General features: G+C 38.5%; 1 protein-coding gene across 1 annotated transcript; it reads right to left on the bottom strand.

Annotated features, from left to right (window-relative positions):
• Positions 1–2390: 2390 nt before the first annotated feature.
• On the bottom strand, positions 2391–2627 carry LOC118894604 (protein CEBPZOS-like). The gene has a single exon (XM_036850953.1). It carries the CDS (start codon positions 2625–2627, stop codon positions 2397–2399), a length of 231 nt encoding a protein of 76 aa, XP_036706848.1. The 3' UTR covers positions 2391–2396.
• Between the last annotated feature and the right edge of the window lie 9419 nt (positions 2628–12046).

The following is a 12046-nucleotide window of genomic DNA, read 5'->3' as shown; positions in this document are numbered from 1 at the left end:
GCAGTATGCTTTGACTCCTTTATCATAATCTTCTGTGTATCTACTACAGGTTTTTCCTTTCTGGTTACCATGAGGCTTATGTAAAATATCATATAGTTATAACATCCTATTTTAAGTGATAACAGTTATCTATAGGATGCATATTATGTGCCTGTGTTTATGCTACTCACTGGGAAATACAAAGTAGAATAAAAGAAAGCCCTGACCCATGAGAACCTGATAGTCTTCTGGGTTAAACAAATGTTACCTAAGCTGGGGAGTGCCGGGTAGGCAGGGCTTCTTGGAAGATAAGTAGGAATCAGCCATGTGACAAAGAAGGAGAAGTTTGTTGGCCAGAGGGAATGCATGTACAAAGGAGATGAGAAACAACACGTTTGGTATTTCTGGAATAAAGCGTTAAATTTGAAGTTGAATGTGTTTTTAGACTAGAAAAATGGACAGGGACCAGATCTGGGAGGGTTTTGTTTGTCTTGATAAGGAGCTTAGACTTTATCCTGCAGCCAGTAGGAAGCCACTGATAAGTGGTAGCATAAACATCAGATTTGCATTTTAATGGTGACTTCTAGCAACAACAGTATGGAATAAAGGTTGCTTCCCAGGAGGTAGAGAAAAGAGTTAGAAGCTGTATTATTCTAGGTGGCAGATGATAAAGACTTTGAAACAGGGCAGTAGTGTTAAGGACAGAGGAACTGGACAAATTCAAGAAGTATTCAGGAGGTGAATTTGTCAGAACCTGGTGATAATAGGATGTTTGGAGATGAAGAAGAGGAAATATTATAATATAATATAGAGTGAATTTCTAGTGTCTGATTAAATGGTAGATTAACTGGCATAGGGAATGCAGGAGTGGGAGCAAGTGTGGTGGCAAAGGAGGATGAATTAGGTTTTGATATTGCTGAATTTGACAATACAGATGGAGTTTGGTAGACAGATTAATGCTTTGTAGAAGGACTTGGTCTGGAGATACACTTATATGCTCAGGACTCAATGTCGTGGCTTACATGCGTAGGGTGGGAGATGTTATCTCAGATTTATTCATTTGAGGATTTTCTGCCATTAACACTCTCAGGAACTTGCTGCAACTGATAGAAATCTAATTTAAACAATTTTAGGCACTAGAGTGTTGGCTCACAGCAAGCAGAAAAGGGGGATCCAACTTATGGCCGCCTCAGAGAGAGAGCGCAACAATATTTAGAACCTGGAAATTAGATACACAAGACTTAACTAACTTAGCAGACCACAGAAAGCTGAATTCTGTCAATGTTCACCCACCAGAGATCATCAGGAACACACCTGGAGTTAAAGTTATGTTTGTTTAGTTTTCTGCAGCAAGGGAGAACACACCCCAGAGGAAACTTGGAGGCATCTCAGGAAGGGAGAATTGGGAAGGAATTCTTATAGGGTAGGGTTTTTGCTGCATGATTCTAAAGAGGGATTAGGGAAGTGAGGTGCCATCTTTGGATGGGATATGGTTGAGAAATGGGGGCCTTTCAGCAATTGGATATCTCAGAAATCTTTTTTCAGGAAACTGAAAAAAAAAAGCCAGACCAGGGATGTCATTGGTAACAATGCAGCAATCACTTAGAAGAAAAGATTGTTAGTCATTTTTGCAGCTGTGGTATCGCCTTGTATAGAAATGCTGTTTATGTGACCTTCTTCATGTCCCTTGGAAACATTGTTTAAGTTCTGGAGGAATATCACTGTCTGATTGCCAGCAGGGCTGTTTTTCATTTTCTCAAATCTAACTGCCTATAAGAGGGTAATTCCAAGGAGCAGGCCAATTTTCACAGCAGTATCCTGGAAAGGCTCAAAATATACACAACAGGTATGGGTATGAGTGGGACTGAAAATATGAGAAAGTCTATATGAACATGAAAGTCTACATAAGAAAGCAGTTAAGGCCTTGTTATGAACTGAACATTTGTGTCCCCCCCAAATTCATATCTTAAAATCCAAACCCCCAATATGATATTATGAGGAGGTGGGGCCTTGGGGAAGTGATTCGGTCATGACGGTGGAGGCTTCATGTTTGGGGTTAGTGCCCAAAGGGAGCTCCCTTGTCTCTTCCACCATGTGAGGACACAGTGTGAGAAGACATAATCTATGAATCAGGAAGTAGGTTCTCACCAGACACCAAATCTGCTGGCATCTTTTCTTTTCTTTTTTTTTTTTTAAGGATAACCACTTTATTTTGAGTAGTAAACAAAACTTCGTTTATAACATAATAAACAAACCTTCCATCAGTTTTTTAACAGTTAGTCCAAAGAACAAAACCTCTGAATTAGTTAGAATTTACGTTTAACCTTAAATATTCTAAAATGCATCCATGTCAACTTCGGTATTTTAATTTTGCCTGATACTGTGAAATAGGGCAAACCTTCATCATGGTCAAATTCCTAATTTTTGCTGTTCAGCCACTTTTCTTGATCTTGCTCTCTGATTCCATACATTCCAGAGTGTTCAATGGATTTGTAATAAACTTCCAAGATGAAGGGGAATTTCTTCCTCATTGTTTGCCTGAAATCTTGGCTTGTGTTTATCTTTTTAAACAAAATATATGCTCCAATAATGTCCACAAGTTCAGCTACTAAACCTCCTTTAATGATCTTCTTTGCCAGTGGATCCATAGTGCCTCCATCCTGAGGTGTGTACTTGCAAGGGTCAGCTGGCTTCTAGATCTTAGACTTCCCAGCCTCCAGAAATGTGAGAAATAAGGACTTCCTTGGTGGCGCAGTGGTTAAGAATATGCCTGCCATTGCAAGGGACATGGGATCAAGCCCTGGTCTGGGATAGATCCCACGTGCCACGGAGCAACTAAGCCCGTGCACCACAACTACAGAGCCTGAGCTCTAGAGCCCACGAGCCACAACTACTGAGCCCACGTGCCACAACTACTGAAGCCCACACGCCTAGAGCCCGTGCTCCTCAACAAAGACAAGCCACTCCAATGAGAAGCCCGCACACTGCAACGAAGAGTAGCCCCCACTCGCCGCAACTAGAGAAAGCCCGTGTGCATCAACGAAGACCCAACGCAGCCAAAAATGAATAAATAAATAAATTAAAGAAAAAAAAAGAATGTGAGAAATAAATGTTTGTTGTTTAAAGCGTTCAGTTTAGGGTATCTTTGTTATAGCAGCCTGAGTGGACTAAGACAAGCCTCTAGGATTGAAAGTTTACTCTTTAGAGAGGTTGACTCAGAGACTGGATTTGGAAATATGAGAAACAGCAAAGGGAAGGGAGGTCCAACTGAACTGAGAGTGGGAGCTGAGGGAAAGTTTGAAGAGTTAATGGTTAGACTCCAGCCTCTTTCCCTCACACAGCTGTCAGAAGACTGATTTTCAGGCTTAGAAATGGGATGGTTCTTCTCTTGGGAAACCAGTTAATCCAAGGAAAAAAACTTACAGATATTGGCAGTAGGGAAGGTGGGCACCCAGGGAAGCACCTATGTCCCAGCCTGATCACAAGCCCACGCTTAGCTTCCAACTATCTTTTTCATGCCTTACGCTTAAATATGGACAGCACCCAAGGATCATGAGAGATTTGGGAAAAGCATTTAACATGAAAGAGAAAATAAAACAAACATTAAAAAAATTTACAAGAAAAGAGATAATCCAAGGAGCAAAAGATGATATTGAATCTATGAAATGAGAAAAAAATGCTCTAAAAATAAATATTCAGCAGTCAAGGAAGAGTTTTTGGAAATTAAAAAGGTATTAGTTAAACTAAAAATTAAATTTTTTATTGAAGTATAGTTGATTTACAATATTATTTTTAGAAGTACAACATAGTGATTCAATATTTTTATAAGACTTTTTTTTTTTTGGCTGCACCATGCAGCATGTAGGATCTTAGTTCCCCAACCAGGGATCGAACCTGTACCCCCTGCATTGGAGTCTTAACCACTGGACTGCCAGGGAAGTCCCCAATATTTTTATAGATTATGCTCCATTTAAAGTTATTATAAAATAATGGCTATATTTACCTGTGCTGTACAAAAAATAAATTAATAGAAGCTTTGGGAGATAAAGTTGAAGACATCGTCAAAGTAGAAAAAAAGAGAACTGAATAAGAAGAGAAAACATAGAATCATTTGAGCAGGTCCAATATTCAAATAAAGGAGGTCCAAAAAGAACAGAAAAGGGAAAAAAAATAAAGATTTCTCAGAAGTTCATGAGTCTCCAGATTGAAAGGGTTCATTGAGTGCCTAGTGAAATGAATGAAACAAACAAAAAGCATTGTGAGGTTTTAGAATATTATTGAAAAAGATTCAATAATAATAATAATTCAATAATAATAATAATACTTAATAATTATTATAATAATAATTCAACAACAATAATATTATTGAATAAATAATATTGATAATTAATTAATATTAATAATTAATTAATAATTGTTGAATTAACAATAATTATTGAATAATAATTCAATAATTATTGAATTAATAATAATTAATGTTATTACTATTGACTAATATTCAATAATTCAATAATAATCTTCTCTAAAGAGAAGATTCTAAAACTCTAGGGTTGGGGAGGGGGAACAGATCACATTCAAAGGAGAGGAAAGCTGGAAATTTTGAAAGCAACGCCTTCAGAATTCCAAGGAAAACTGAAATCCAGTCTAGAATTCTATAGCTACCATACTACCAATCAAATGTGAGGGTAGAAGACAAGAAAGACTTCAGAATCCTTATGCCAATGTGCTCTTCTTCAGAAAGCTCTGGAGAATGTACTCCATTAAAATAAGGGAGTGAATCAAAGAAGGAATTTAGGGGCCTCAGTAAATAGGGAACACAACATAAGAGAAAGGTGTGAATTCCCAGGATGATGGGAAAAATAATTCCCAGAACACAGTATTGTAGAAGGCCTAGAATAAAAATAACCTAGATTAGAGGAGGAAAGTGGAGGATCCCAGACATGTCTACATTTAAAAATTAAGTAAGTAGGGACTTCCCTGGTGGCTCAGTGGTTAAGCATCCGCCTGCCAATGCAGGGGACACAGGTTCAATCCCTGATCCAGGAAGATCCCACATGCCGAGGAGCAACTAAGCCCTCAAGCCACAACTACTGAGCCCACGTGCCACAACTCCTGAAGCCCGCACGCCTAGAGCCTATGCTCCTCAACAAGAGAAGCCACCGCAATGAGAAGCCCACGCACCGCAATGAAGACTAGCCCCCGCTTGCCGCAACTAGAGAAAGCCTGTGCACAGCAACGAAGACCCAGCACAGCCAAAAATCCATTTAAAATAAATAAATTAATTAATTTTAAAAAAATTAAGTAAGTAAATAGTTCATCCAGTAGAGTACCTGCTATTTTTTTTAAAGCAGTTATGGTATAGAACTTGAAAGGAATTAGAAAATTAAGCCAAAGAAAGCACTTATTAACTCCAGGGAAAATTAAAAGTGCATTGAGAAAGGAAATGGCTCAGGTGAGAGTAATAGTTATTTACAAAGTTGTTATATAAATACTAAATACTTGTTTAACCAAAAAATACCAAAAAAACAAAAACTGTATAGGGAGGGAGTGTGTGTGTGTGTGTGTGTGTGTGTGTGTGTGTGTGTGTGGTGGAGGGAAGTTGTTCCCTGGAAATAGATGGAGGTACAAGACATCTAAACACTTTTGATCAAGAGTAGAATGCCAATAAAAGATAACTGAATTTGAAAAATGAAGTTTCCCTATAATCATGCTGTTTAGAAATACATAGAAAAAAAAAAGCTATAAAAAAGTAACTAGGGGGGCTTCCCTGGTGGCGCAGTGGTTGAGAGTCTGCCTGCTAATGCAGGGGACACGGGTTCGAGCCCTGGTCTGGGAAGATCCCACATGCCGCGGAGCAACTAGACCCGTGAGCCACAACTGCTGAGCCTGCGCGTCTGGAGCCTGTGCTCTGCAACAAGAGAGGCCACGATAGTGAGAGGCCCGCGCACCGCGATGAAGAGTGGCCCCCGCTTGCCGCAGCTAGAGGAAGCCCTCGCACAGAAACGAAGACCCAACACAGCCAAATAAATAAATAAATAAATAAATAATAATTAAAGGTGCTAATAATTAAAAAAAAAAAAGTAATTAAAAAAAAAAAAAAGTAACTAGGAAAGCATCAGGACCAAAAGAGTTGGATTGCCTTGGGGGCCAGAAACTGGGTATGGGGAGGGCTAAAGCAAGAAAACTGCTGTTGTGTATTAGAAGCTTAATAAAACAACTTAACTTAAAAAAAAGTACATATATTACTTTCATCTAAGTAAAACATTATTTTAAAAGTCATGATAACTGAGAAAGGAAGATGGATAGGTGGAAATGACTAGAACAATTAAACAATTGCTCAATTTCTCTCCCTCCTGTTTCTCTCTGTGCATCTGACTCATTTCCCTCACTGTGGATCAGAGTTATGGTTGTGGAGTGAGGGGCAGGGGAATGGAGCGATTAGGGAGGGGTGTGGCTACTAGCAGACACATGTTAGCTAGAGACGGCTCCTAGCAGTTCTCATTATTCTCATAGCTTGGCTGATTTAGAGCAAAGGATTCTTCCTCCCACCTCCAGATAGTATAAGGATGACTTACACTTTTCTCTCCATGGCTATCTTCTGTGTCTCTGAAGGCTAGTTTAGTGTCTTTAGGACCCTTCCTCCCAGTGCAGATATACTTGGTGATTATGGAAATACTTGTAAAAGATTTTATTTGCTTGTATTTGCAAATGTATTTCATTTTTCAGAACAACTTGGAGCCTCATAATGCTTTCCAATGGTAGTTGCTATTATTTTGGTGAGGAGATAAAAGAAAACAAGTAGATTAATGACGAGTTTTCTTATACATATTAACAAAAGCATCTACTTATGTGGTACTACATCATTTCAGTGTAGCGGTGCTCCCTTCTTGACAGTAGTTGTTCTTTGCTACTCACCTAACATCTTGTTATAAGTGCAGAATCTCAGGCCCCAGAATCTGAGAATCATTGTGTCAGAATCTAATTTAGTTAGTTTGGAGCCTGGGCTTTAAAAAAAAAAAATTATCTCCCCAGATGACTAGATTGTTAACTAACAATTTGAGCAAATCATAATTCTGTTCCCCTTCATTTAATATTTCTGAGTTAGCAAAAAGGGTTAGTATTTCCAAAAATGTGTATGCATATAAATCACCTGGAGGTCTTTTTTTTTTTTTTTTAGTTTTTTTTTGAAGATAAGCTCTTTTTTTTTTAAGTATTTGTTATTTATTTATTTATTTATTTATTTATTTATTTATTTATTTATTTATGGCTGTGTTGGGTCTTTGTTTCTGTGCAAGCGGGGGCCACTCTTCATCGCGGTGCGCGGGCCTCTCACTATCGCGGCCTCTCTTGTTGCGGAGCACAGGCTCCAGACGCGCAGGCTCAGTAATTGTGGCTCACGGGCCCAGCTGCTCCGCAGCATGTGGGATCTTCCCAGACCAGGGCTCGAACCTGTGTCCCCTGCATAGGCAGGTAGATTCTCAACCACTGCGCCACCAGGGAAGCCCCAGGTCTTATTTTTTTAAAACTATTTTGAAATACAGATTCACAAGAAAGTTGCAAACATTGTATAGAGAGGTCCTGTGTACCCTTTACTCAGTATCTCCCAGTGGTTACATTTTTGGTTAAATTTAGTACAATATCCAAATCAGGAAATTGATACAATGTGTTTGTATAGCCCTATGACATTTTATCACCTATGGACATTCCTACCACCATAACTGCAATCAAAATACAGAACTATTCCATAACCATAAAGATCCCCCGTATGCTACCTTCCTAAAATCACATGTACCCCTTTCCCCGCCACTTAACATTTAGCCTCTGAAAACCACTAGTCTGTGTTGCATCTCTATATTTTTGTCATTTTGAGAATTTAAAAAATTTTTATTTATTTATTTATTTGGTTGTGCCGGGTCTTAGTTGCAGCTCTAGGGCTCCTTAGTTGTGGCATGCAGCCTCCTTAGTTGTGGCATGCAGCCTCCTTAGTTGTGGCATGTGAACTCTTAGTGCAGCATGCATGTGTGATCTAGTTCCCTGACCAGGGATTGAACGTGGGCCCCTTACATTGGGAGCACAGAGTCTTAACCACTGTGCCACCAGGGAATTCCCTTGAGAATTTTATGTACATGGAATCATACAATATGTGGTCTTTTGAGATTGTTTTCCTCATTCTGCATAATGCCCTTAAGATCTATCCAAGTTGTTGCATGCAAAAGAGTTTTTGTTTTTTTTTACTTCTTATTTTGAAATAATTATAAATTCACAGGATATGGCAAAAGCAGTACAGAGAAACCCTGTGTACCTTTCACCCTGTTTTCCCCATGGTAGCATCTTAGATAACTATAGTATAATATCAAAAGGTGCTCTCCACAGACCTTATTCAGATTTTACCAGTTTTATTTACACTCCTTTGTGCATGCTTGTGCCTGTGTGTAGTTCTATGCTATATTTTTCCCTCTTGAAATTTTATTTTATTTTTTAAGGTTATACTCCATTTGAATTTATTATAAAGTATTGGCTATATTCCCTGTGCTGTACAATATACCCTTGTAGCTTGTACATAATAGTTTGTGTCTCTTAATCCCCTGCCCCAATAATGCCTCTTCCCCCTTCCCTCTTTCCACTGATAACCACTAGTTTGTTTTGAGTCTATTTGTTTTGTTATATTCATTCATTTTATTATTTTAGATTCCACATATAAGTGATATCATACAGTATTTGTCTTTCTCTGTCTGACTTATTTCATTAAGCATAATACCCTCCAGGTCCATCCATGTTGTTGCAAATGGCAAAATTTCATTCTTTTTTATGGCTGAGTAACATTCCATTATATACATATATATATGTATATATATCACATTTTCATTATCCATTCATCTGTTGATAGACACTTAGGTCCGTATCTTGGCAAATGTAAACAATGCTGCTGTGACATTGGGGTGTGTGTATCTTTTCAAATTAGTGTTTTTGTTTTCTTCGGATATATACCCAGGAGTGGAATTGCTGGATCATGTGGTAGTTCTATTTTAGTTTTTTGAGGAACCTCCATACTGTCTTCCACAGTAACTGCACCAATTTACATTCCCACCAACAGTGTACAAGAGTTCCCTTTTTTCCACACCTTCTCCAGCATATATTGTTTGTAAACTTTTTGATGATAGCCATTCTGACTGGTGTGAGGTGATACCTCCTTGTGGTTTTGATTTGCATTTCTCTAATAATTAGTGGTGTTGAGCATCTTTTCATGTGCCTGTTGGTCATCTGTGTGTCATCTTTGGAGAAATGTCTATTTAGGTCTTCTGCCCATTTTTTGATTGGGTGGTTGTTTTTTTGTTATTGAGCTGTATGAGTTTTTTGTATATTTTGGATATTAACCCCTTGTCAGTCATATCATTTGCAAATATTGTCTTCCATTCCATAGGTTGTTTTTTGTTTTGTTGATGGTTTCCTTTGCTGTGAGAAAGCTTTTAAGTTTGATTAGGTTTCATTTGTTTATTTTTACTTCTTTTGCCTTGGGAGACTGATCTAAGAAGATATTGCTAAGATTTATGTCAAAGAATGTTTTGCCTATATTTTATTCTAGGAGTTTTATGGTGTCATGCCTTCCACTTTGGTCTTTAATCCATTCTGAGCTTATTTTTGTATGTGGTGTGAGAAAATGTTCTACTTTCATTCCTTTACATGTAGCTGTCCAGGCTTCTCAACGCCACTTGTTGAAGAGATTGTCTTTTCTCCATTGTATATTCTTGTCTCCTTTGTCGTAGATTGACTGTAGGTGTGTGGGTTTACTTTTGGACTCTTTATTCTGTTCCATTGATTTATATGTCTGTATGCCAATACCACAGTGTTTTGATTACTGTAACTTTGTAGTATAGTCTGAAGTTTGGAGGGGTTATACCTCCAGCTTTGTTCTTTTTTCTCAGGATTGCTTTGGCAATTCTGGGTCTTTTGTGGTTCCATATAAATTTTAGGATTATTTGTTCTAGTTCTCTGAAAAATGTCATGGGTATTTTGATATGGATTGCACTAAATCTGTAGATTACCTTGGGTAGTACTGTATAGTTATTTTGAGTAGTATAGTAACCTTCTGAGATTGGCTTTGTTTCACTCAGCATAATGCCCTTGAGGTCCATTCAAGTTGCTGCATATTAACAGTAGATTGTTCCTTTTTATTGCTGAGTGGTGTTCCATGTTATGGAGATACCACAGTTTGTGTAACCACTCATGCATTGCTAGTTGCTTGTTTCCAGTTTTGACTATCAGAAAGGAATCTACTGTGAATAATCATGTGCATAAATTGTGTAAAAATTTTAAAAAAGGCCCAGGCTCCAGACTAAGTAAATCAATCTCCAGGGTAAAGCCCAGGCATCAACAACTTTTAAAAGTTTCCCAGATAATTCTCATGTACATCAAGGATTTCTAAAATTGCAAATTCTGGGACGTCCCTGCTGGTCCAGTGGTTAAGACTCCATGCTCCCAATGCAGGGGGCATGGGTTCAATCCCTGGTCAGGGAACTAAGATCCCACATGCTGCATGGTGCAGCCTAAAAATAAACAAACAAACAAACAAACAAACAAATAAATAAAATTGCAAATTCTGCAAAAATCATTTATTAGTAACAGTTATCATTATTATGCACCTACCAAATGCTAGACATTGTACTCTTCTAAGCCTCTTAATAACCCTGTGAGATATATATTATTATTCTCTCTTTACATATGAGAAGATTGAAGGGTGGGTGGAATAGTAAAGGTGGTAAAAAGGTATAAATTTCATGTTATAAAAGAAATAAGTCCTGGGGACTTAAATGACTATAGTTAACAATACTGTACTGTATATTTGAAAGTTGCTAAGAGAGTAGATCTTTTTTTTTTTTGTTTTGGCTGCATCGGGTGTTCGTTGCTGGGTGTGGGCTTTCTCTAGCTGCAGCGAGCAGGGGCTACTCTTTGTTGTGGTGTGCGGACTTTTCATTGTGGTGGCTTCTCTTGTTGTGGAGCACGGGCTCTAGGTGCTCGGGCTTCAGTAGTTGCTGCACGTGAGCTCAGTAGTTGTGGCACGTGGGCTCTAGAGCGCACAGGCTTCAGTAGTTGTGGCTCATGGGCTCTAGAGCGCAGGCTCAGTAGTTGTGGCGCACGGGCTTAGTTGCTCCACGGCATGTGAGATTTTCCCGGACCAGGGATCAAACCCATGTCCCCTGCATTGGCAGGCGGATTCTAAACCACTGAGCTGCCAGGGAAGTCCCGTGAAGAGGGTAGATCTTAAAAGTTTCTATCATAAGAAAAAATTTGTCGCTATGTCTTGTGATGGATTTTTTTGTTTTTTTCGGCGCACCATGCAGCATGTGGGATCTTAGTTCTCTGACCAGGGATCAAACCTGTGCCCCCTGCAGTGGAAGCACAGAGTCTTAACTGCTGGACCACCAGGGAAGTCCCATGATGGATTTTAACTAGACTTATTGTGGTAATCATTTTGCAATATTTACATATTTTAAATCATTATGTGTACACCTGAAACTAATATAGAATTATTATATGTCAATTTTATCTCAGTAAAAAATCTTTTCCTTAGAGATATTGTTAAGCATTTTGTATCTTAAATTGTGTCTCAAGAGAGAAAAATGTATTTGAAATTTTTCTTCTTTTTTTTTTAACTCAAGAAAGAATTTTAGGATAAGAATCTTACAGGGAAAAAATCCCACAACTCATGGATTATAATGAAAAAAGAGTTTTGTCTTTAAAACAGTATCTTATGCAGTTGGGAGCCAAGGGAACCATGGGAATAATTCAGAGAGGCAAATTAACTGCAACAGGAAAATTTTCGGTCTATTGTGGCCCTCTCTATCCATGCAACTCAAATCATATGTGAAAAAGAAAATCTCTGTCTGGGGACAGCCATATTCACTGATCAAGCTACCTTACTACAGTCTGTGGCCCAGAAGAAAGTGAGGGAGATAGACTCAGAAATCTCTGAGTAGATTTTCTGAGGAGGTTGTTCCCGTGCTTGACAATATCGGATGGTAGGGAGCATGGAATGTTCATGGACTGACTTGATTATTGGCCCATTGTC

Source organism: Balaenoptera musculus, chromosome 4 (genome assembly GCF_009873245.2).
Source record: "Balaenoptera musculus isolate JJ_BM4_2016_0621 chromosome 4, mBalMus1.pri.v3, whole genome shotgun sequence".
NCBI lineage: Eukaryota > Metazoa > Chordata > Mammalia > Artiodactyla > Balaenopteridae > Balaenoptera > Balaenoptera musculus.
Note: the sequence above shows the minus strand (reverse complement) of the source record. Positions and strands in the feature narration are given on the sequence as shown.

Bases quoted from the DNA above. Each gene is read 5' to 3' on its own strand.
- LOC118894604 (XM_036850953.1), bottom strand. From the start codon at position 2,627: ATGGATCCACTGGCAAAGAAGATCATTAAAGGAGGTTTAGTAGCTGAA.